This window comes from Aspergillus aculeatus, assembly GCF_001890905.1.
Source record: "Aspergillus aculeatus ATCC 16872 unplaced genomic scaffold ASPACscaffold_15, whole genome shotgun sequence".
NCBI lineage: Eukaryota > Fungi > Ascomycota > Eurotiomycetes > Eurotiales > Aspergillaceae > Aspergillus > Aspergillus aculeatus.
Window position 1 is genome coordinate 827,162 of NW_017962990.1, and position 24,074 is coordinate 851,235.

Below are 24,074 nucleotides of genomic sequence, written 5' to 3' on the forward strand. Positions count from 1 at the left end.
TCTTGAGCACAAGCTTCTGTAGGGGCAGTATCTATACTTGCCACTACCATTCATAGCTCATCACTTCAACCAACTTTAGTCACTCATTAATACATTGATATGCACTGCTTCCACCCAACTTTGATCGCTGATTGATAAATTGATATGCATTGTCTTCTCCATAAACATCATCCTAATTCACCCCCTCCTTCCTCTCGCCCACATCCGTATACGCATTCAGCGCCAGCTGGCCCCCCAGATGAGCATACAGCACATTCCCCGTAATCTTTCCCTTGCGAATCAAATCCACCATCCCGGCGAAACTCTTCCCTTCGTACACCGGATCGGTGATAAACGCCTCCATGCGGGCCGCATACTCAATGGCCTCCCAGGTCTGCCGGTCAGGCACGCCATACAACCCGGCATGATAATCCTCGACCAGAACCACATCCTCCTCGGCGATATCCTCCTCCGTCAACCCGATCTGCGTCGCAGTCACCCTCGCGATCCGTAACACCTGGGCGCGCGTCTCCTCCGGCTTCGCACTCGCATCAATGCCGACCACCCTCCTCTTCTTCGCCCCGCCTTCCCCCTCGGGATCCAACTTCTCCAGCAGTTTAAAACCAGCAATCATCCCCCCCAACGTCCCCCCCGTCACCGCACAAACCACCACCGTATCGAACCGTTCCCCAGCCGGCAGCACCGCCCCCGAAGCTTCTTGGTGCTTCACCTCCCACGCCCACCGCGCAAACCCCACCCCGCCAAGCGGATGATCCGAGCCCCCCGCCGGAATATAGTACGGGACTTCCCCGTTCCCCCGACATTCCTCCTCCAGCGCGCGCAGCGTCTCCTTCTCCCCGATCCCGAACTCGGTCGGCAAGTGGATGCGCACGTCCGCCCCCATGAGCCGTGAGAGTTGCAGGTTGCCCACTTTGTCGTACACGCTGCTGTGCGCCGTGTAATCGGGGACCCAGTTCTCTTGGACCAGGCGGCAGTTCAGGCCGAGGGACGCGGCGCAGGCGGCGACTTGCCGCGTGTGGTTGGACTGCAGGCCGCCGATGGAGATTAGGGTTGTTGCCTTGCGCCATTCGGAGGAGGTGGAAGGGGAGGGGGTTTGGGGGGACGGGGGCGGCAGCACGGCGGGCGCGAGGATGTACTCCAGTTTCCGGGTTTTGTTGCCCCCGTAGGCCAGGTGCGAGGAGAGGTCGTCGCGTTTGGCGTAGATGCGGACGGGGTTGGTGGGGGTGCTGAGGTCGGCGGTTATGCGGGGGAGGGGGTGGATGGGGGAGGGGCCTAGGGTTAGGGCGAGGCGGGGGATCGAGGAGAAGGGGGCGGGGAGGGGGATTGGGGTCTGTGGCTGCCGCGGGGGTCATTTTGGTTCTTTGGTGAGTGATGTTGAGGGGCCTCGTGTGTCAATTGGTGGGGTGGTGGGTTTGGGAGAGTGTGTTGGGTCTGGTGTTTGTGTTTGTGGATGTGTTGGTGCTGGTGCTGGTGCTGGTTATATAGCTGGTTGGAGGTTGGTGCACTCCGTCATCGGAGACACTATTGCGTTGTCTACAGTTATCTGCGTACTCTAACTCCACCCCTCTTCTTCCCCTCATTGCTGCCGTGGGCGGGTACTGTCGGATACGGTCTATGCAGGGGGCATCGGAAGTTGGCCGACTTTCGTCTTGATAGAGGGGGTTTGTTATCTGGGTGTGGGGGGATAGGAGATAATGGGTGCGTTTGGAGATAGATAGGGGTGGAGATTTGTGGTAGATATATGATATCTGGGATTGAGTCCGTTGTGCTCTGGCCCGGGAAGAAGATACTTTCTTTGCTTGGACGGTGGTGTGTTCTTCTATTGTTGGTAGCATGGTCTTATATCTCTGGCGGGGTACAGACTGATCTTCAATTTGCTGCTTGTCTACCAGGTCCTCATGAGGACCTTGCGGAACAGCTTTACATATATACAGCACAGCCAGAAGTAGAGCCAGTCGGCGCATTGATAGATTCGGTAATTCATTTGGTAGTCAACATTCAACTTCAATTTCAGTCATAACTTTTCATCTACGACATATCAACCACACAGCGAACGCAGTCGCCCTGCTTCATCTGCTCAAATGCAGTGTTGATGTCCGCCAACTTCTCCCGGTGCGTGATGAACTCGTCCACCTTCAGCTGGCCGTTCAGGTAGTCGTCAACCAGGCCAGGCAGCTGCGTGCGGCCCTTGATACCACCGAAGGCACATCCCTTCCACACACGGCCGGTAACCAGCTGGAATGCTGCACGAGGTTAGCTCATCGCTCTCGACACACAAATACAGAAAGACTTACGGCGGGTGGAGATCTCCTGGCCGGCAGCAGCAACACCAATCACAATGCTCTGGCCCCATCCCTTGTGGCACGCCTCCAGGGCCGCGCGCATGACCCCGACATTACCCGTGCAGTCAAAGGTGTAGTCGCAGCCGCCGTCGGTCATCTCGATCAGCTGCTCCTGGATCGTCTTGCCGCTGAGCTTGGTGGGGTTGACGAAGTCGGTGGCGCCGAACTTGCGGGCCCACGCCTCCTTGCCGTCGTTGACGTCCACGACGATGATCTTGCCGGCCTTGTTCTTGACCGCGCCCTGGATCACCGACAGACCGACGCAGCCCGCGCCGAACACGGCGATGTTGGAGCCCTCCTCGACCTTGGCGGTCTCGACGGCGGCGCCGTATCCGGTGGTGATACCGCAGCCCAGCAGGCACGAGCGGTCGGTGGGGATCTTGGGCGTGACGGCCACCACGGAGATGTCGGCCACCACGGTGTACTGCGAGAAGGTCGAGGTGCCCATGAAGTGCAGGAGGTCCTTGCCGCGCGCCTTGAAGCGCGAGGTGCCGTCGGGCATGACGCCCTTGCCCTGGGTGGCGCGGATCTTACCGCAGAGGTTGGTCTTGCCGGACTTGCAGAACTTGCACTCCCGGCACTCGGGGGTGCTGACTCGGTGGTCAGATCGAGCTTGAGTTGCGGAGACAGAGAAACTCACTAAAGAGCAATGACATAATCACCGGGCTTCACGGAGGTGACGCCCTCGCCGACGGACTCGACGATACCAGCACCCTCGTGACCCAGGACGACGGGGAAAGCACCCTCCGGGTCCTTTCCGGAGAGAGTGTAGGCATCTGACGGGGGTCAGTTGGAAAGAAGCAGATCACCGCAGTAGATATGATACGGACCTGTGTGGCAGACACCGGTGTGGTGGATCTGGATGCGGACCTCGTGGGCCTTGGGAGGTGCGACCTCGATGTCCTCGATGGAGAGGGGCTCTCCGGCGCCCCAGGCGACAGCAGCCTAGATTTTTCAAATCAAATCAATTGGATTGTGCTATTTGGGTCCCGTTAGAACGAAGCTGCTCACCTTGCAGGTGATGGTCTAGAGAAGACAAGTTAGCGAGAGAACGCGGGTGACACCAAGCTATGGAGGGGTAGCTCACCTTGCCTACGGTGTCAGCCATTGTGATGACGATGGGTAACAGGTCAAAGATGATAGCTTAGACGGACCCAAGGGAAGGCAGGTGGGGGGAGGATATAAGAAAGAAAAGAGAGATGATGGAAGATGAAAAGAACGCGGTGGAAAGTAAAGCGGTCCGGGCGGGAATAAATTGCTCGAACCGGACAGGGAGAAGTGGAGTGGAGTTTGCCGATGAGGGGGAGGGGAGGGGATGAGAAGAGGAGGAGAGAAGAGAAGAGGAGAAGGCGTGAGGGGCACGGTATTTACTATACGTACAATTTACTCAATACCTGCAAAACACTCAAGGCTATAGCTTCGGAGGAGCATCCGAGGCGGAGGATAAGAGGAGCAGTGAAGCCGATAGTGAGTTGCAACAGCATGCATAGCCACGGAATGCCCCTCATTCATTCTCTCCGCATCATCGCATCATTCAATCATACTTTTCTAAGGTTCACAGCAGATGCAGTATGGCATTAGTCAGGCTGGTCATGCTGTAACTAACTGACTAAACCATGCAAACACGTCAAATGTACTCAGTACCATGTAAGCTCCGTCCCCACTCCGTCCCCACCACCTCTTATCACTTGAGATTCTTGAGTCATCTTAGTGTGGATTCACAGAAAGGGCAATAATTTCCGGCCGCTTGGCATTGTGCCCGATTCCTTCGTCGCCGCCAATACTAGGAGGTACCTATCGCCCTTATCGATTATCGTCCAGAGAGATACAATTATCGGCGAAGTCTCGGCCTATCTCCAAAAGACACCCAATTGAGACATTTTCCTTTCGTGGTGCGAAAGATTGCTCTCGAGTACTACTTTATCATCCGGGACTGTGCTCAATGTACGGGATGGGTCGCTCTCGTCGACTCGATGTCGGCTGCTCCACCGCTTTCTGATTTGGGGGCAGCAAGGCAGGTCGGTCGTTCGTCGGGGTGAGTTTGGTTTGCGTGGTAGGTTAGGGGTCGATGGCACATACGAGCTTGTACTCATGATCCGGACATACTTTGAAAGCTCTGTTCGAATTTAATTTAGCTGACGACAATGTAGCAAAGCAAGCATCTGATTGTATACGTATACGTCTCTCGACCCCTCAGGAACAATGTCTTGGACCTGCGCAGCAACCAAATGATTGAGGAATGACGGGACGACATACGAGGGAACTACGAATTGACCGAAAAGAGCTTCGTGAGTTGAGCCTACGTGTACAACGCCTGCTCCATCGAAACCGGAGGCTTGTTTTGGTAGGATGATCTAAGGTGATCTGGTGTGCAGCCTCGACAAAATCCAATTCACGAGGCTTTTATCCTCCTACCATCGTGTGCCGCATGGCTAATCCGATCCGAGTTTGGTGCGCACTCAAGCAAGAGCTCAGACTACACTGTACGCCGGCTCGTACCACGCATCTCAAGCACTGGTCGTACCAACAGCATTCCCGAAACAACAGATATCTTCGGAAACCAGGAGCTCGTCGTTGAATTCTAAGATTTTATACACAGTTCGCCAAACCGAATGCAAGAACTACCCAGCAAGACAGTATCATACACAGCACCAGTTTACCGACCCGGCATCTGGCCCTGCTGCATCATGGCCGCGTTCTGCTCCTGGAACCGCTCGTTCAACCGGGCCGAACCCTTCATGTACTTGTCAACGCAGCGCATCACGCAGCTCTCCTCACGGTTGATCAGGGACTTGGTGGTGAAGTCGTTGACGCAGTCGTCGAAGCACTTCTGCACGAGCTTGGAGTACATCTGGAAGGACCGGCAGGGTCAGTAAATGCGTGGAAAGCGGTAGCTAGGGATGGATTTATCGTATTTATCGTAGGCAGTGGTAGAGCTTGTCACAGTCACAGGGCAAACTGAGAGGGGAATCGAATCGGAAACAGCCTTGGGATAAGATAGGCACGTACAGTCATAAACTCCTTCAGCTGCTTTCTCTCCATGCGGGCGGCGAGCTCGCGCTGTTCCGAGGCATTGAGTCTGGGCTGGTCAGCAGATAATCTTGTGGGAAGAACATTTTCGAAGTCGCGAATGCATGTCGTGACACGTACCCGTCCATGGTGATATAAGTTGGGTTAAATGGGGTAAATTTTCGGAAAATCAGGGAGTGCACACAGCAATCAACTTTGATAGTTCTCGATGACGACCAGCTCCGGAGCTTCACAGCGGACCGCAGGCTCTGCGGCGATCACGTGCAGTCACTTGAGCAAGCATCACGTGAAGCTGGCTCTCTCCCTTGGATCACGTGAGGTGACCATGTCTGACTCAGCTGAAATCCGGAACCTCTCGGTTCCGTCGGTTGCTCCATCGAGCAGGACCCGAGGCGACGAGACGCTACTCCGTACAAGACGAGACAGCCGTCAGCCCTTTGCGGCAGAGTTAAAAAAAGCACACGCCCAGCTAGGGGAGTCCTGGACCCCGACTGTCTGGCTGGCTCCGAGAACCATGGTTGGGACTATCACCACCTTGGGATCTGGACGACGGTCGATGCTAAGTCATTTGGGAATGAAAGGGAAATATCCTCTTCCCCTGGCCCGTACGAAACTCTACTGCCTCAGTCGACCCAATCCTTTTCTCCCCTCCCTCTCCCAGGTCTACAATACAATCCGTGCGTGTCCTTCTCAATTCCAGGATCGGCAGTGGCATGACCAGACAATAAAGAGGGGGTCAGAAGAAGATCTTATTGTTTTCCACCAACACTTGCGATCCTGCTGAATCATCCGTCCGCCTAGGTCCAGTGTCGGGCCGTTTGGGATGACAGCCACCTAACTTTGGGGTGCATAGTACGGAGTATACAGTACAGAGTAAGCCAGTTGCTGATCGGGTGAACCGCGGTAAAGTTCGTCATGGAGTGGTCCTCTTCTGTTTCTGTGGGAGGGGCAAGAAAGGGAAAATGAAGGGGACGGAGCAGTGACGGAGCCATTCAACTACCGCATGTATTAACTACGTACTACTACCAAGGGTTGCATCTGCTGACAGGCAGACCGACAGGCACCACGATCCTGGCCCATTCATATTTTTAGGACACGCTCTGGAGGCCTAGAAGACACCAAGTAGGAGACGGAGAGAACAAGAATGGGGCTTTTCCCTTTTTCCCCTTCTTTTCTCTTGCGTGGCTCTTACCGAGAAATGTATCAACCTGGCCCAGACCGTTTCACACTGAACAAACAGTTGGTCATCTTCATTCTTGCTTCTCGTGGAGTCAACTGCGAACTGCATCAGTCATCCACCGAGTCTGGTGTTTTTCTTCACCACGTAGGACTAGACTAGACTCAATACGTAGGCCATGATGGGGGGCCTTTCTAGTGGGCTTGACTAGACTGCTTAGACTAGCAGTTTAGGTGGATTGAGTGTCTCACTCTGTTGGGCCTCCTGTTAGTGGCTCGATCTGCAGTAGTTAGCAGCAGATTAATCCAACCGTCGTAACGGAATGATTGAAGAACCGCCTAGTAGACTGACTAGATCCAGGGCCAGAACCGTCGGATCAGGTAGACGGGAGAAAAAAAGGGAAAAGGAAAGGGAAAGGGCCCTTCTTTTTCCCTTTTGCTTCTGTCGTTTCGTGCCAGAAACCCTGGATCCCTGGAACTGGTTCGAGGAGACATCCATCCGAAGTGGGTTCGAATGATAATCATCGACATCTTTTCGATGCACCGCTCCGGAAGATTAATAAGATTAATAAGATGGAGAATTATTGACATTTAATCTTTTTCCTTCCTCCCTCGTTTTTGATAATTGATAGTCTTAAGTCTACGGTACGGTGCTATGTACAGTACTTAGACCAAGTAACTAACTAATCTATACTCAATCGCATACACACGCACTCTCTCTTCCAATTTACATACCTCAAATCCGATAGGCGATCAATGCTAAAGAGAGGGGCGGGCATCAACAGCAATCGATGACTGGTTCTTGATTATTATTGTTCCCCATCCTTTACCTTTTGACTTACTCTCCTTCTGTCAAAATTGTCAATTCTCTTTCGCTCTCCCTTCCTCCGGTCCCGCCCTCCAAATTATCATTCCCCATCAATTGACTGACGTCCATCAATCAACAACCAACAATCAATCATTCATCCATTCTCCAATTTCCTCTCCCCATCCAGCACCATCATCAATCCAGTCCAGTACCAGACTCGTGTGTCCGTCTTTGGTCTTTGACGATCTCTTCTGGACCAGTCTCCTTCCTCTGTTTGCCCCCCTTTTGCCGATGATGGTCATTGGCTCTTCATCCCCGGATCGACCAGCACGCACACCTCCTTTGCACCCTGTCGGAGGGTCCAAAAGTCAGCCCTCTCTCTGTCAGTCCACTCTTGAAGTGGATTGTGTGTGCGTGGTCTGCTAGTGATTGGGAACGAGTGAGCGAGCGAACGAACGAGTGAGAGTGTGGGTGTGTGCAAAACTGACGACGACAACGTCGAGTGTGATAATCTTCCCTCTTTTTATCACTTACAGTACCTCTCTCTACCTACCTCCTTTCTCTTTTACCTCTAAAAGAAAAAGAACAACAAAAAAAAAAAAGCCCAGCTCCAACAGCGACCACTCTCCCAAAATTCCAACACCTGATAGGGTTGTGCAGCTCTTTCGTCCCCGTGCCTATCGAGAAATCGATTGATTCGCTTTTGTGGCTTCCCTCTCTTACTTACTACCTGACTGTGACGCTCTGGCTCCCCTTTCATCCCGCCCGCCCATCTATCATCCCTGCCTGTTCGTCTCCCTTTCTTCCTCTTCTTCTTCTTCTTCTTCCTCCTCCTGAATTCTTTTCTCTCCCTTCTATCCACCCTCTCACATTCTCCCTCCCCCGTTTCTCTCTTTCTCGTTTCCCTTCCCCTCGATCGCCCTACACCGTTCGAGACGCACTTGGGCCCATTTCCCCGGGTTTCCCCTCCCATTGTACGCTGTTTCCCCGACGGCGCGGCACCTAAATCCGCTGCCTGACTAGCCCTCGTGCTATTTTGGGATCAACGCCTCCCAGCCCCGGAATTTCTTGCGCCAACGCGAGGGCGGTGACAGCAGCCTCGGTTTTTTTTCTTTTTTGCTAGCTGGGTCTGGTCTGGTCTGGTCTGGTCGTGTCGCTACTTTCTCTATTTCAATACCGCCAGTGTCGCATCTCGCCCCTCTTCCCCCTTCCTCCCGACCCTCGTCTCCGTCGCGCATTTCCTCCTCACCATGGTCACGGGCAAATCGCACGCGGGCGTGGAGCCGCTGCACCCACTTCCGCCCCCGACTGCCCAGCCAGACGTCATCGCAACCTCGCCGCCTTCAAAACGGGATCTGGCTTCCTGGTGGAGGCAGTTCAAAAGGAACACTCGCAAGGAGGAACCGAAAGGTATGTTTGCGTGGAGGAACAAATCTGAAGCTGAAGCCTGGGAGGCTGCAGTGCAAGGGTGGTGCCAGATGCGATGCGGTCATCGGCTGTTGATCTGCGTCACTGCTGGGAAACACCATGACTCGCATCCGGTCCAGGCCCGGTCTGCTCCCCTTAGCATCGGACAGAGTCCGACTGCCTGTTTCCATTACTCTAGCCGAGGGGTTTTTTTTCGCGGGTCATGCGCTGATCATGAATGTATAGAGAAACCGCAGGGTATCTTCGGCGTCCCGCTCAACGTCAGCATCAAGTACGCCAATGTCGCCATTTCGCTGACCAACGATAACGGAGAGAGCTTCATCTACGGCTATGTGCCTATCGTGGTGGCCAAATGTGGAGTGTTCTTGAAGGAGAAAGGTATGGCGGTCTTGCTCTTCGCTGATTCCGACCAGGACTGATCCAGGGGTCTAGCGACCGATGTTGAGGGTATCTTCCGTCTCAGCGGGTCTGCCAAACGCATCAAGGACCTTCAAGAGGTGTTCGACTCCCCCGAGCGATATGGCAAAGGACTCGACTGGACGGGATACACAGTGCACGACGCAGCCAACGTGCTGCGACGCTACCTGAACCAACTACCAGAGCCGATCGTCCCCTTGGACTTTTACGAACGTTTCCGCGAGCCGCTCCGCACCTACCAAAGACAAGTTCAAGAACAAATGCAGAACAATGCCCCTCCCAACGAGTCGGAGGCCTTTGATCATGCGAAGGCCGTTGCCGCGTACCAACAGCTGATCCGCGAGTTGCCCCCTCTGAACAAGCAACTGCTACTCTACATTCTGGATCTTCTAGCGGTTTTCGCATCGAAATCGGACCAGAACCGCATGACCTCAGCCAACCTGTCCGCTATTTTCCAGCCCGGGCTGCTGTCGCATCCGCAACACGACATGTCGCCGGACGAATACAAGCTGAGCCAGGATGTGCTGATCTTCTTGATTGAGAATCAGGACCATTTCTTGTTCGGAATGAACGGGACGGCTGCTGATGAACAAACACTCAAGGAGGTCGAAGGAGGTGTGACGCGCCGGCCCACTACTCATTCCTCCAACATCCGACGCTCCGTCTCGAGTGCTAGTGGCGGCGGGGAGAGCTTCCGCAAGTACGAAAGCCTTCGCAGGAATGTGTCTGTCTCGTCGCGGAATTCGCGCAACTCAAACAACGCCAGCCCGGCGACGCCACCCTCAATGAGCGGAGCGGGTGTGCATCGCAGTAACACCTTGCCCTCTAAGATGTCCCCAGCCATTCCTCCCCATCGCTATGGACGGGTTGTTGAGTCGACCGGGTTGAACTCGTCGAATCGCACCTCCGCGCAACATTCCCGATCGTCCAGCCGTGCGCCACCCACGGTTGAGGAGGAGGACAAAACCCCGTCCAGCACCTCCAGTACTACCATCCAATCACCACCTAACGTTACCACCGTTAAGAACACCCAGCCCTCTCCTGTCCTTCCACCCAGCGAAGCGCAGCCTGCGCCTAGGCCGCCCATCCCTGCGCAGCTCATGCCAGGCCGGCCTCCCGTGCAATCGGCCCCTGCGCCAGCAGTCCCCGAGCAAGCAGTTGCCCCACAATCGAGCAACCCTCAACCAGCGGTTAGCCCACAATTCAGCAACCCCCAATCTCCACCTGCAACGACAGGCACTGGCGTGGGGGTTGTCTATGTTCACTCATCGACCCATGGACCAATTCCCAGGGCGGACGTTGAAAATGGGTCAACTCCAACCGAGAAACCCGTGCCACTAAAACCAGTCACAGAGCGACCGGTACTGCATGAAGGCCTGCCTCCTGCTGCGCGAACGGTATCTCCCCCGCCCGCTGTGGTGACTCCGACGCGGGAGCGCAAGCTGTCGAGTTTCTTCTCCAAATCACCACCGCCGAGCGGAGAAGGTCGGGAACCCCGACAGCCGAATCGGTTGAAGAAGAAACGAATTCCCGGCAGCGCGAGCGAGAGTGCGCAGAGCTCTTCTCATTCGCTGCAAGCCGCGACATCCGAGCCTGGGTTGGCCGCGATTCTGCATGGGCCTCGGTCGACGGATGCTGGCAATGAGGTGGGCGGCGCAACTCCTCGTCCTCCCCAAACCACTAGTTCCGATGAACTGAGCCCACCGCGAGAAGGTCGGCCCGAAAAGCAGGCTTCGCAGACTGAGGGCGGCCAGATGGGCGACACCTCGCTCCGACCCTACGGATCTCGCACCCCGTCGATGAACTCCCGGTCGTCGTTCACGGACTACTCGGATGTAGATGCGGCGGAAGAGGCGTCGCGCGCAGAACGCAAGGAACATCGCCGCAGCTGGCGATTCCCACGGTCGTCCAAGCGCAGCAATGAGCAGATTGGTCTGGGCTTGGGTTCGCCCCCGCTCATGGCGTCGACTCCGGGCGCAGACCGGAGTACTAGCTCGATCGGCAGCTGGCACCATGCCAGCAGGAGCTCCCCGTCAGACATGCAGCATTTCGCCAACGACCCAAGCTACCAACCATTAAGTCTCGACGCCGAAGTCAGCAACCCCGGAGGCTCGCGAGAAGCGTCGTTGGCGTCGGAGCCGGAAAAGCGTAGTCTGTTTGGGAAATTCAAAGCCAAGGTTGCTCAAGTGCGAGATGGCGTCAAGGAATCCACGGAGCGCGATCGCACGCGCAGTCCTGTGAACGACGCGGATTCGATTATCTCAACGCAACCGCTCTCACCTTCAGCTACGGATGTGCGACACCGACCGGCACCGATCGATGCGACTAGCCAGCCTAAGGATGCGACCGTCGGTTCTCCGGTGTCACCTCTGCCTGGCTCCGGACTCCCGCCACCGATTCCCGAAGAGCCTCACATGCCTGAGAGCCCAGTTATGACGTCTGCTGTCCCTGCGCCTGCTGCTGCTGAGGCTTCCGTGGTCTCGGCCGTTTCCGATGCCCCAGCTGCTGTTCCCACGGAGACGAGTTCCACTGAGCCCAGCACTGAGCCGAATACTGAGCCCAGCACCGAACCTGGCACTGAGCCAAGTACGGAGCCCAGTACTGAGCCCAGTACTGAGCCTAGCCTTGCGCCTGGCACTGACTCTGTCACTGAGCCTGGCGCTGAACCTCCGGAACCTAAAGTGGCCGGTTTTGAGCCTACTGTACCAACAATATCTACGGATCACACCACAGACTCCGCTGAGGCTGTAGCAGCAGCGCCTTCTTCCGAGCCATTGCAGACGGTTCACGAAGAGAAGGCTGAGTCCGGACCGGGGCCTAGTGTACCGTCATAGAATTTCTCTGTACTTTTTCCTTTGTTATGTTCCGGATTTTGGATGACGAGAACTGTCTTAGATGAGACAGGCGAAGCTATGTACGAGGATGTGCAGGAAAGAACATGTTGCCATACTTTGGCTGCAGCTGCGCCTGATGCTTTATGGGTTACGACTGATGTATGTATTGATTAGTTCGGGAAAGGGTAGCGCTGAATAAAAGCGATGTAGACGTGCAGAGCTCGGATGGATCATTAAATAAATGAGTAAATAGTAGAAGAGTCAAGTGTAAAAGATTGAAAGAGTTGTGCAAGTGTAGCAGACTGTATCTAGCTGGTTTGTGGTCAGTGTGCGCGTGCGGTGCAGTAACTTTAAATTAGTTTGGACTGTACCCTTCGAGCTGTTGACACCTGAGGCACTGCTACAGTCCCCGTTTTTCGATTCTTTCCGCTTCCGCCTTCTCCGGGGAATCCCCTTCTCCCGGCTTCGATTTCCCCCGAGCTGCCTCCACCTCATCTTGACAGCTTTGTCTTTTGTCAATCTCTTGCGCACAAGATGGTCTCCTCCCCTCCCTCACCTACAGCGACCGGAGCAATGTCTGCCATACACAGCAGCAACAGCGCCGGCGGCGGCGGCCCCCCGCCGATCCTCAAGTCCTCACCCCCCGTTCGCATCCTTCCCTCGCAGCTCGCGCGCATCTATTCCTTCGCCCACCCCGCGGCCGTTCTCTTGGGATTCGCCGTCCGCTTCCCCCAACTCGTCAACGATCCCGTGTCGGAGATGTTGAACGCGCTTCCGTTCCTGGCCGCGAGTCAGGTCGTGTTTGCGATCATCTGTCTCCCACCGGCGGGCGGGTCGCTTGACCACACCCCGGGCAGCAGCTCCTCCGGTGCGACCCCCTCCGGAACAAGCTCCAGCTCGAGCAACATCATTCTCCGTCCGGGACGGCCTGCGCGTCGCAAGGGCGGTAGTGGTGGAAGCGGCGGCGCGGGCGCTGGCGTAGGGGGTGGGGTGCTGGGTGGATTGGGAGGGAAGGTTATTGTAAGTGGTCTTCCTGGCAGCGATACGTTCGATTATCGTGAGACGTGCACTGTGTAGCAGGATCTATGCTACGCTTACGGCCACGATGTACTGGATAAGACCATGCTAATGCGGAAACTCGTCCAGCCCTCGCTCCTCGCCCTCATTCTGACGGCTCTCCTGGCCACCCCGGTTCTGGCCATCCTCCTCGTTCTCTTCGGCGCCCCGTTCACCACGCATCATGCCCAGACAGCGCTCTGTGCGGCGCATATGGCTCTCCTGACGGCCGTGCCCTTGGTTTACGTGCATGGGGTTGATGGGGCGGTCTGGAAGGAGGTCTGGGGCGCCGGTCGGCCGGCCGATGCCGTGTGGGGAGCGGCGTTGGGGACTTGCGTTGGGGCTTGGTTGGGCGCGGTGCCTATTCCATTGGACTGGTGAGTTTATTGCCTATTTGTTTGAGTGGGATTTGGTGTTTGGGTGTGCAGTGCATGGTTTAAGGGTGATACTAGTCGGTTTGTATGACATGCTAATGATTCATAGGGACCGCCCGTGGCAAGCCTTCCCCATCACCATTCTGGCAGGCGCGTACTTGGGATTCGCGGCGGGGACTCTTCTCGGCCGCACCAAGTGGGTGTACGGCAAGCGCCTGCGGTTCACCGAGGAGGGCGAACTCACGGACAAGAAAAGGGAATAAAGTTGCAATAAGGTGTGGTTACTACTATGCATCAAAGTCATAATATCAGAATATATTTGAAATTCAATTGTGAAATCTTCTTCAGACCATGACAACCTCAGACCATGACACAACCACAAAAGGGGTGGGTGTGGTGGGTTGTTTACTCAAACGCAAGCGGGTCGTATTTCCCAAGATTCAGAAAGTCCGCATACGACAGTCCCAGCTTCGTCCAGACCCAGTACGACACCACATAACGGGGCTCCCCGGCAGACCACCGGATCTCCAGCAGCTTATCGGCAAACCAGGCCCTGCCTTCATTCTCGGACAACCGCCATGGCTCCAACGGGGCATCATCATCCGTGGTGTTGACCCACGATGGGCTGGAAGAGCCCGGGTACTCCCCGAAGATAATCTGGCCGCGGACGAGGATCAGCACGGTGCCCGACACGGAGTGGGAGATCGTGATCACGTCGCAGGGGGAGGTGTTGTGGTGGTCCTCCTCGGAGGAGGAGGCCGGGGCTGCTGCCTCGGTGGTGATTTGGATGTCCCACCCGTGGTAGCGGTCGGAGGCCGGGTAGACTTTCCCGGCGACTGCGGCAAGCCATGCGGTGGGCGAGGTGCTGTAGTCTGGTAGTTCGTCGGCCAGGCTGGCGTTGCTGCCGCTTGGTGGGCTGGGAAGTCCATTGTTGTGGGAGGGTTTGTTGTTTGGTTTGAGTGGTGAGTCTGTGGTGTGTGTGTCGTAGGTTGTTTTCTGGTGGAGGTTGATGATGGTTTCGAGATCATTTTGGGGGGAGGGGGGGATATGAGAGGGCTATTGATATGTGTGTGAGGATCAGTGGTTCTCTGTGGGTGGTAATAGTCTTTCAAGCTGGTGGCTCTTTGGGATATTGGACCTTTAGCGGGAGATTCTCAGTTGATATCAACTTGGTAGTGGGTTCGATATAGAGGGTGAGGAGTGTAGCAAACAGCATCAACCCTTGTGGTATCATATGAACCATGTACAAATCTACATCGAGAGCGGTTGCGTAGCCGTCTCCAAGCCCAGGGTATAATTCCGGTGAGAGGTTGTTATCTCCATCAACAGCGATTCTACTCACTCACACCTTCACATCCACATCCGCATCCATTACAACTGATATCTCGGTCGACTCTGTCAACAACGACAGAGTGAGTCAACAAAGCCACAGTCCTGATCAGAGCCCTCCCACAAAGAACAAGCCGGTCTTCACCACCTATTCTTCTCCAGTCATCCCACCGCCAAAGAACAAACCTCCAATATCGATTGACCCCCCAGCCAAGACGTAAGATATAAAACCTCCGTCTACTTCGCTACCTCCCTTTGAGCAACAGCCCCAACCCACTAACCACACCAAGCACCTATATACTTACCAACCAACCAACCAACCAAAACCCATCGAAGAACCGCAAACATGCGACCCGCGAACCGCTACGCCGAATGGCTCCACCGCCTGCGCACCCTCTTCCCGGACACCGAGACCCAAACCTATACCATCACCGCCACCCCGCGCGAAACCAACAACCCGGGCGAACTGACCCTGAACTACACCCAGCTGACCGTCTCCACGCCCGCCCACGGCATCTTCCTGGTCGTGATCACCCCGCATCCCCACGAGGAGAGCCAGCCCTACCCCACCGCCGCGCCCGCGTGCGCCACCTTCCTCCCGGATAACTGCCGGGAGGCGGAGCTGGCGCGCCGCAAGCGCGTGCTCTGGGAGAGCTGGCCGGTGGTCGTGCGGGATGGGATCGATGTAGTCGGGTTGGTGACGGTGGGCGCTGCGTGGGAGGGGGCGCCTGAGGTGGCGTTCGGGTACAGGGTGGATTATGCTGGGTCCCTGGTGTCGGGAGAGGAGGGGGAGGAGGAGGGCATCGGGCTGGTGGAGTGTATCCGGGGCCCGGTGGATGATGATGGGTTCGTGGAGAGGTTTCTGGTGGGGTTGAGAGGTGCGCTGCCGTTTGCCCCAGGGAGTGAGGCTGTGAGGGGGAGTGATGAGGTTGTTGAGATTGAGTGATTGTCTTTTGTGAGGTGGTCTTGATGGAGAGAGGGGGGGTCCGGGGGTCTCCCCCGGTATTCCGCATAATCCCTTCTTGAGACGATGTTGTAGTTTCTTCTGCTTGTTTTGGTACAATACAGGTGTCATGGGGTCTTGCCTGGCTTTTTGTCTATTCTGTGCATTCTTGTGTATGCTTTTGTTGTTTGTTTGGTTGGTTTTGAAAGGGGAAGGGGGGTATGGGGGTCTCCCCCGGTATCTTCTGAGAAATCTCTTCTTGTATTTCATGTACTAGGTTCTTTGGTAGACTTAGTAGAAGAAGGGTGATCCGGGGGCCTCCCCCGTGATCTATTCAAACCTCTCTTATATGTTGTGGGGGGACTTTTTTCTCCTTCTTCGTCTGTTAGAAGATAGACATGGGGATCATACCTGATTTCCCCATTGATAGACTAGTCCTTTTATCTGAGGTTATGGTTTGCTTTATTGATTTTGGCATAGGAAGGAGGCCCGGGCTAGCAAGTTATTGGAGTTTGTGGTTTGATTGTTAGTCTGACAGAAAAAGGGGGGGTCCGGGGTCTCCCCCGGTATCTACAAGATTCATTCCTTGTATCATCTGATCTTTTTCAGTCACCTCTGTCTGGTCTATCTCATAGTATGATCCAAGGAGTGTCCTCCAGGTAACACTTCACAGTAGAACAGAAAATCCAATCCAGAGATCCTTTGAAGATAATCATGTTTCTGCATGAGTCATGCTCTCTTGATGATCTATTCACCAACCCACGACTACCTGTGCATCAAGTGCAGTGCGCACAGACCGGGCCAAGATAAGTGATCTTCCATACAGTCTCAGTGAAATCCTCAACCATCTACAAAATCTCACTATATAAGTTCTCATGTATACTTCATCAACCTGATTCTGCTGGCTCAGTCGGATTGTGATGATCTATTTACAAAGATTAGACTTCTATTCCTACTACTATCAAATCAGCTGCTGACCTGCTGACTCTCCACTAGACGCCAGCTAGCCACTACACCTCCGGTAACAGCGCAGGCCCCAGCAAGGTCTCCCGACAACTCGAAATACTTGAAGTCCCCTGCACAATCCTTCTCCCCGTAAAGCTCCAGCAGCGAACCATCCCACGAAGAACCAGCCCCAATGCCCATTCCGGCCACGGAACCACTCGACGGTGCATTATGACAAGTGCTCGCAACACCAAGGACCGTTTCGCTGACGTACGAGCAGCAGGACACGTCGGAGTACAGCTCGATGGTGACGGTGTTGGCGTTGGTATTCGCAGGATCCTTCCACCCGCACTCTGGCGCAATGCTGTAACTCTGATATTGCTCGGCCACCCCCCCGTCACTGCACCACCCATCCGCATTCGTGAGGCTGAACCGCTTGCTCGACCCGGTGCAGCCCAGTCCCTCGTACACCTGGATGTGAATGTTATTTCCAAACACGTCCTGGCCCACGGCCTGCGTGACGCTGCCAAACGGAGCCTCGGTGTTGCGGCACTCGCCGATCACGAACCGGCCCTGCTGGGCTTCAGTCTGATAGTCGCAGCAGTTCCCATCCTGCCAGAAGGCGAGCGCCACCTCATAGCTGCCAGTCACGGACAGCTCGTGCGCATCGCACTGCTTCTTGATCCAAAAGCTCTGGAACTCCTCATCCACGCCGCCCGCGCTGCACCACCCGTCCGCGTTGGTCAGACTGTGGTCCTTCATCGTCCCCGTGCAATCCGCCCCTTCGAAGAGCTGAACATGGACCTTTTTCCCGAACATGTTCTGTCCGACCGCCTGGGTGATGCTCCCAAACTTGTCGTTGGCATTGTGGCAGCTGCCCACGGTCCCGAGGTCGATATCCTCGCCGTTGAACACGCAGCACTCGCCATCGCGATACAGCGCCAATGACACGGTATTGTCATTCTTGGCCGTCAGATCGTGCCGCGCGCAGTCCTGCGCGATCATGAAGCTCTTCCACGCGACTCCGTTCTTGTTGCAGGTGGCCGCGTTCGACAGCGAGAACGAGTCGGACGTGCCCTGGCACCCGGACTCCGTAAAAGTGTGGATGTGGATATTCCACCCAAACTCGTTGGTGCCCACCGCCTGGCTGAACGAGTGAAACGCCGCGTCCGCCTCATGGCACGTCCCCGTGTTGCCCATCTTGATCGTCTCCACCGTGGTGCAGCAGCCCACATCCGAATACAGCTCCATCGTCACTGTGTTGTCGCTCGCGATGGCCGGGCCCGTCACCGCACACGTCTGCGGCTCGCTGATCATGAAGCTCTGATATCTGGTCCCGCTGGCCACGGCCTGACACCCCTTGCTGTTACTCAAACTAAAACTGGTCGAGCCCCCGCTGCAGTCCAGCCCATCGTAGGCGACGATATGAATACCACGGTCGAACAGATTCGCCCCGACAGCCTGCTCGATGGAGGCAAACGGACCATCGGAGCTATGGCACACGTTGAATGTCCCGATATGCGCCGTCTCCACATCATGGCAGCAGTTATCTTCATAGTACAGCCGCAGGTTGACCGTGCTGTCCGAGTACTTGGTCGGCGCCGCCGCACACGCCCCCGTCGGCGACGGGTACGGCTTCACTGTCGCGTCGAGCGCATACAAAACCTCGCGCGGCCCGATCCCGGCCACGGAGATGGTTGACACGGGGTGCGCGGAGCCCGTGTTCGAGGCGGCCGATCCGTGCGTCACCGTGATCGACTGGAGGCGCACCTCGGAGTACGAGTCGCCCTGGTTGTAGTTGCCGACCTTGAAGTAGCTGTTGGGGTTGGCCAGCTCGTACTGGGAGAGCTGCACGAACCCGTCGTCGTTGACCGCCACCGAGAGCTGGCCGCTCTCGTACCGGATCTCGTAGGTGAAGGTCGTGCCCACGGGGATGGTGGCGATCGTGGTGTAGAGCAGCTCCCCGCCGGCGCGCGTGCGCTCGACGCCCATGGTGATTTGGCCGGAGGAGCTGTAGAACAACTCGCAGACGGGTTTTCTTCAATCGAATGAGCATTCATGTCAAGTCAATGGCAGGAAGCTGGTACTCACGAAGAAATTGAATCGTCAATATGGATCTGCCCGATCACCGTCCCATGCGACGAGTCGTCCGGCTGCGGCACCGATAAGGTCACCCGCAGGCGATTGTTCCCATTGTTGGGACTCCAGCTGGACGGACTGATCTCGCGAAACTCGGTCCGGCAGTGCTTGCTGTTGGGCGTGGTGACGCATCCCGCACTCGACGGGGACCCCGGCACCGTCATGACCAGCTCGCCGGTCGAGCCGTCTGTGTAGAAGACGCTGCTGCTGTAGCCGCTGCATCCGGCTAACGACGACCCCGAGATTGTTTGGGGACTCCCCGTGCTTCCGGTGGGAAGTTGGAGGTTCCATTTAGTGAGGTCGAAGTTGCCCCCGGGGCTGCAGGAGGGGTTGAGGGCGGCCGCGGAGGCGAGAAGCCCTAAGAGGGCATACAACCGGGACATGGCCGGTTGTGAACTGGCGAATGAGTGAGATGATTCTCCCCTCAAACTGAATATACAAGGGAATTATTGACTATATATCTGCCGTGACGAGTCATGCAGAAACCACATGCGCCATAGTAGTGGAGGCGGATCAGTAATCTACTTCAGCTGCCGAGCGTAAGCAAATTACCAAACACGAGCTGTTTGTGGGTTTTGGTGATCATGAGGCACAAACCCCTTCTTTTAGCGGCGGATTAGTGCCCTTTAGTGCCCTTGAATGTCCCTGAGGCTGAGAATGCCCAATAGACCAGTATAGTCACCTCGTTTTCATGGCTTGGCGTGAAGAAAAATCCATGTCCCTACATTAGTTCTTACTGTATAGCGGGTCCAGTGGTTCAGCTCGCGTGGCAGCCCGTCCTATCAGGGTTGCTGCTCCGACACCATTCCCTGGTGAGAGGCTCTACTATAAGAATACTATGCATTCCTTCAATACTCAGGGATCAATGCTTGAGTATCAATAGGCTTTGGGTCATCTGCGCATCAACAAGATGACCGTGGGCAGGGCAGTAGCCTGGCTATATGCCTTGGGCCTCGTGGCGTCTTCCGCCGCGGGTCCCTTGAGAGCCCCTCTATCAGCACCCAAAAATGTCCGTCGCGCAACATCGTCGGCAGATCCCTCCTGCCCGGACGGCTTCTTTTGCCAGCAATTGGACTGCCCGAGCGACGTGGTCTGTCCGTCCGGGGAGACGTGCATCAATTTTGAGGGCAACTACGCCTGCGCGCCGCCCGGGTTGCAGTGGTGTGCTTTGAATCCTACGACGCTGCAAGGTGTTGGCTGTGATAGTGGTCTATGCTGGTGAGCTTTGAATTATCGTTGAATTATCGTGTGAAAATATCTAGGCTGGGATTCTTGCTGACGATTGGCGCAGCCATGGCAACTGCTACACGTCTGACGCAGTCTGCTGCGACTTCCCCAGCATCCAGTGCAGTATTGGAACCGCGTGTAACGTGTGCAGCCCTGGCCAGACTTGTGGTAGTAATCAGTGTGTCGGTGGTGCTGAGTCCACTACGACGACTACTACAAGATCGACGTCTTCGAGTACGACGACCTCTTTGCCGCCGGTCGTGCCTTCCTCGACCACTACGACGAGTACTACCACGAAAAGCACCACAAGCGCTACGACTACAACTGGCAAGACTACCACGACTACTACTTCGATCTCTACCACCTCGAAGACGACCACTACCACTTCTTCAACCTCTTCCACTTCGACGACATCGAAGTCCACCACGACCACGACTACCTCATCTGCCTCTTCCACCCCCACCCGACCAACCCAAGTGGACTCCTTCTCCTTCCTAGGCTGCTATTCTGACCAAGAGAGCCCCCGTGTCCTGGTAGCCGACTCGAAAGAAGATGCCACGGGCATGACTGTTGAGGCCTGCGTATCCCTCGCCAAAGCCGGTGCATGGCGATATGCGGGCGTCGAATATAGCACGTACGTCCCCTTCCCTTCTCTCCCCTCAACCTTCTCCATTCTATCGTAGACAGTCTAACCACTGACCTCCCAGACAATGCTTTGTCGGAAACACCATCCACGACGGAACAGCCTACTCGGACAGCGACTGCAACATGCCCTGCTCCGGCAACGCGGGCGAGACCTGCGGTGGGGGAAACCGCGTGCAGATCTACGCCGATCGAACGTGGGAGGATCCCACCTACGCGGAACTGGCGGACGCCGTTCACCAGTACAACGCGAGTGTCTGGCAGGCGCTACAAGTGCTCGAATCATATCAGAACCATCTGGACACGCTGCAGGGTCTGTTGCAGTCTTCTTCGGCCAAGGTGAAGCGTGCGGATCAGAGTGACTATGAGGAGATTGAGCTGCAGATGATGGGAGATCAGAGCGACGCGAATGCGGCGTCGAGTAGTCTGTCGGCAGCGAAGTCAAACGGTGACAGGTTGCTGACGTTGGGACGGCGCTTGGATACCATTGACGAGGACGATCCACGCGTATCGGAAGATGCGTTTGAGGAGTGGGATAATGCAGGTATGTTCGATTCCAACATGAGTATGGCTATGATGCTCACTGTTTTGGCTACTAGTGGATGCTCTCCAGAGTCAAATGATCGAGGTGATCCGTGATCTCAACGCCAACCTCGTTGAGCTGTCAGACGCCATTGCTGCAGGCGTTGCCCCGGCCATCGACGCTGCGGCGAGTATATCTCAACTTAGGATAACGGTCTGTCTGCGTGATTCCTTCCCAAACGACGAACAGCGTGTTGATCTAACCTTGACAGATCAATGCTATTGGACTCCCGGTCTCTGCGGCCGCCTCGGCAACTGGAATCTGTAAGCCTTGGCACCAGAACCGTCCTTCTAGATCTGGTACTCATCTGTGTAATGCATAGTCCTCGTCATGGCAACTCTGGCAGCGTTGTTCGAAAGTAACGGATCGCCACCCGTCGCGACACCGACCATCATGCCCACCACCACCACTATGATGACCACGGCGACTTCCACCACATCCTCATCCACCTCTTCTACCTCGTGTGCCGCGACAGCTACCACGAACCCGGTCATTATCATGACGGTGGAAGGAACCACCGTTGAGGAATTCCAAGACTTTGTCGCGACTTTGCCGAAGGACCCCGAGGCTCTTCAATTTACCGAGTCGTGGCAGCCGAACGTAAGCCCCTTCCTTTGGAACCCCCACCAACTAACACAGTTCGTACTAAGAGGAGCATTGTCAACATCTAGTTTGTGTATATGGGAATTGTCGATCAATGCACCGCTGAAAAGTTCAACGGCAATCCCATCGTTGACGCGTGGAGTGTTGACGGAGAAATTGACCTCGATAGCAACGACGATACCCTGGATGACGCAGTGTCAGCAAAGAAGAGGTCGTATGGCACCACACCAGCGGTGGCCAGCCATCCTGGCTCTATGATTAATCCTAGTGATGAGCCGTGGTTGAACGATAATAACCTGAACGCTACTGAAAGGCAGCCACACCTCCAGGCACGCATCGAGCCGACGACCAACAGTCGCTTCTATCTTCAACAGCAGAGCCCCGGCCATCTTCAATGGCTTTCTCAGGTATCACGGTACAGCAACCTGTATGGGAACTACCTGAGCTTCGACGACTTGATTTACAATGATCCCTCGAATGCGAACGCCAACGGAGCGCCCATTGTCTATGTCATTGACTCCGCCTTCTTGGCTGGGCATGAGGTAAGTTATTAGCCACATAGCTATGTCCAGAGCCTGCGGTATATGCTGACATCGCTCTATCAAGTCCTTTGCCGACCGGCTATATGACAGCTTCGGCGTGGACGACGTAGGCACTCGGAAGACGGGGCTGACGATTGTACCCCGGAATGGCCACGGAACATGCATGGCCTCCCTCGCGACAGGGGCGTATCACTCGATGGGCAAAACCGCCCGGCTCGTCGCCGTCGAGCTGGTGATATCCAAATCTGGGGTGATACTGGAAATGCGCGCCCGCCGGGCGGCCTTTGTCTTCCATGAGATATACCGGCATATTGTGAACAATGGCGCCCAGGGCAACGCCGTCATTTCCATGTCTTTCGGTAAGGCTGCCTTTCTCTCTCATGTATCTTGTCTCTACCCTTTTTCTCCCTGCTAACCTAAACCTCATGAAAAAGGCGGTCCTCGGCAGGCATTCCTTTGGGGCGGAAGTCTCAATCCGCTCGACGAGCCGCAGCGGGACGTCTTCGACAAATACCTGCAGTGGTTCTATGACCTCGGTGCTGCGGTGATCTGCAGCGCAGGGAACGATGCAACCCAGCAACGTGAGCCCGCGCAATTGGATCTCAACTACCTGTACCCCCGGGGCAAGGGCGGCGCCGACACGCCCCTGATCGTCGTCGGAAACGCTCTGTTCGACAATAGTCGCAATCCGACCTCGCAGTTCCGGGACGAAGAGCAGCGCGGCATTCTCACCCTTTACAATGTCGGCACCAACGTCGACTGCGCGACCGTGGGATACAACGACCAAGGGGTGGATACCTCCCAGCTGAATGTCTACGCGGTCGAGCCGGCGGGCTCCTCCCAGGCGACCGCCATCACGGCCGGGATGGTCGCCTACTATCTGTCCCAGCCGGACCTGCGGGCGCAGTTCATGGCCAACGGGCTGGGAAGCATGTCCCAAGCGATCAAGACGTACCTACAGAACACAGCCAACCAGTATAAGCTGGATGCCGGGCTGACAGACGGAATCCCCCGGGCGGCGCTCGGCGATGTGGTGCCGTGCACAGGGGGCGCCGCTGGCAGACCGGTCATCAACCCTAATCCATTCGTGCCGGCCGCCACAGATTTGCGGCAGTTGGTTAGAACGCAGGTGACGGATGGAACCACCGTGGTGATTCAAAACGGGGTAAGTTATTCTCATGTATTGGTAATTATAATTGACAGATGCTGTGACTGACGCTAATTTGCATTCGGTAGCCTCAATGCTGGGATCTGACTTAGAAGAGACACGGTATTTTTGACAAGAGTGATGGATCTAGATCTCTTTTACAAGAGTTTGGGTATAGAAGATATTTTTGCCTGAAAGTCGAGACCGGAAAAAACAGTTATTCATGATAGTCCTGCCCCGCATAGCACTAACAGGAAGCAATGATTCATCGCGGGTCAGCTTAACTTGGAAGACTTTACAACCACTTCGCTTGGTTTATACGTACTTGTAACCCTGCTGATTAGGTCCAGCAGTCCAGCAGCCGCAAACGGGCAGTTCAGCCTGACACCCACACTGCCTTTCTACCCGGCTAACTCCAATCCTGTGGATCGCCCTCTTATCCACCCAACCATGACCCACCTCTGCCTCTGATCCGCCTGCATCTATACGAGGACACCCACGAGATCCAT

The 24,074-nt window shown here is 55.6% G+C and overlaps 8 protein-coding genes across 8 annotated transcripts; 3 read left to right on the forward strand and 5 right to left on the reverse strand.

The window, feature by feature from the left end:
* Window positions 1-172: 172 nt before the first annotated feature.
* ASPACDRAFT_54302 (putative 1-aminocyclopropane-1-carboxylate deaminase) lies at window positions 173-1,835 on the reverse strand (the record flags this gene model as incomplete). The annotated part of the gene is made up of 2 exons (XM_020202861.1): window positions 173-1,336; window positions 1,791-1,835. 2 exons carry the CDS (start codon window positions 1,833-1,835, stop codon window positions 173-175), a joined length of 1,209 nt encoding a protein of 402 aa, XP_020053292.1.
* A 130-nt stretch (window positions 1,836-1,965) lies between these two features.
* On the reverse strand, window positions 1,966-3,517 carry ASPACDRAFT_81106 (bifunctional alcohol dehydrogenase/S-(hydroxymethyl)glutathione dehydrogenase). Its single transcript, XM_020205800.1, has 6 exons — window positions 3,430-3,517; window positions 3,354-3,368; window positions 3,173-3,287; window positions 2,983-3,118; window positions 2,295-2,932; window positions 1,966-2,243 (listed from the first exon to the last, which is right to left on the reverse strand). Exons 1-6 carry the CDS (start codon window positions 3,448-3,450, stop codon window positions 2,029-2,031), a joined length of 1,140 nt encoding a protein of 379 aa, XP_020053293.1. The 5' UTR covers window positions 3,451-3,517; the 3' UTR covers window positions 1,966-2,028.
* Window positions 3,518-4,998: 1,481 nt separating this feature from the next.
* Window positions 4,999-5,500, reverse strand: tim9 (protein transporter TIM9; the record flags this gene model as incomplete). Its single annotated transcript, XM_020201791.1, has 3 exons — window positions 4,999-5,193; window positions 5,352-5,421; window positions 5,493-5,500. 3 exons carry the CDS (start codon window positions 5,498-5,500, stop codon window positions 4,999-5,001), a joined length of 273 nt encoding a protein of 90 aa, XP_020053294.1.
* A 3,106-nt stretch (window positions 5,501-8,606) lies between these two features.
* ASPACDRAFT_33968 (putative Rho GTPase activator (Sac7)) lies at window positions 8,607-13,728 on the forward strand (the record flags this gene model as incomplete). Its single annotated transcript, XM_020200005.1, has 7 exons — window positions 8,607-8,766; window positions 9,010-9,162; window positions 9,217-10,171; window positions 10,409-11,889; window positions 12,430-13,013; window positions 13,155-13,468; window positions 13,575-13,728. 7 exons carry the CDS (start codon window positions 8,607-8,609, stop codon window positions 13,726-13,728), a joined length of 3,801 nt encoding a protein of 1,266 aa, XP_020053295.1.
* A 142-nt stretch (window positions 13,729-13,870) lies between these two features.
* ASPACDRAFT_63268 (uncharacterized protein) lies at window positions 13,871-14,837 on the reverse strand (the record flags this gene model as incomplete). Its single annotated transcript, XM_020203863.1, has 2 exons — window positions 13,871-14,521; window positions 14,814-14,837. The coding sequence occupies 2 exons, from the start codon at window positions 14,835-14,837 to the stop codon at window positions 13,871-13,873; spliced, it is 675 nt and encodes a 224-aa protein (XP_020053296.1).
* A 303-nt stretch (window positions 14,838-15,140) lies between these two features.
* Window positions 15,141-15,740, forward strand: ASPACDRAFT_63269 (uncharacterized protein; the record flags this gene model as incomplete). Its single annotated transcript, XM_020203864.1, has 1 exon — window positions 15,141-15,740. One exon carries the CDS (start codon window positions 15,141-15,143, stop codon window positions 15,738-15,740), a length of 600 nt encoding a protein of 199 aa, XP_020053297.1.
* Window positions 15,741-18,747: 3,007 nt separating this feature from the next.
* Window positions 18,748-19,251, reverse strand: ASPACDRAFT_81108 (polysaccharide lyase family 7 protein). The gene has a single exon (XM_020205801.1). It carries the CDS (start codon window positions 19,202-19,204, stop codon window positions 18,770-18,772), a length of 435 nt encoding a protein of 144 aa, XP_020053298.1. The 5' UTR covers window positions 19,205-19,251; the 3' UTR covers window positions 18,748-18,769.
* A 480-nt stretch (window positions 19,252-19,731) lies between these two features.
* On the forward strand, window positions 19,732-23,678 carry ASPACDRAFT_63271 (uncharacterized protein; the record flags this gene model as incomplete). Its single annotated transcript, XM_020203865.1, has 12 exons — window positions 19,732-20,039; window positions 20,084-20,186; window positions 20,269-20,524; window positions 20,565-20,682; window positions 20,756-21,234; window positions 21,290-21,426; window positions 21,485-21,536; window positions 21,596-21,873; window positions 21,945-22,418; window positions 22,483-22,777; window positions 22,853-23,583; window positions 23,655-23,678. The coding sequence occupies 12 exons, from the start codon at window positions 19,732-19,734 to the stop codon at window positions 23,676-23,678; spliced, it is 3,255 nt and encodes a 1,084-aa protein (XP_020053299.1).
* Window positions 23,679-24,074: the final 396 nt, after the last annotated feature.

What these genes read in the sequence shown, in the direction of transcription:
- ASPACDRAFT_81108 (XM_020205801.1), bottom strand. Translation starts at nt 19,204, where the DNA reads ATGTCCCGGTTGTATGCCCTCTTAGGGCTTCTCGCCTCCGCGGCCGCC.
- ASPACDRAFT_81106 (XM_020205800.1), bottom strand. Translation starts at nt 3,450, where the DNA reads ATGGCTGACACCGTAGGCAAG. An exon ending in CACCGGTGTCTGCCACACAG is followed by an intron (nt 3,119 to 3,172) that starts GTCCGTATCATA and finishes GACCCCCGTCAG; the next exon opens with ATGCCTACACTCTCTCCGGA. An exon ending in GATTATGTCATTGCTCTTTA is followed by an intron (nt 2,933 to 2,982) that starts GTGAGTTTCTCT and finishes CCACCGAGTCAG; the next exon opens with CACCCCCGAGTGCCGGGAGT.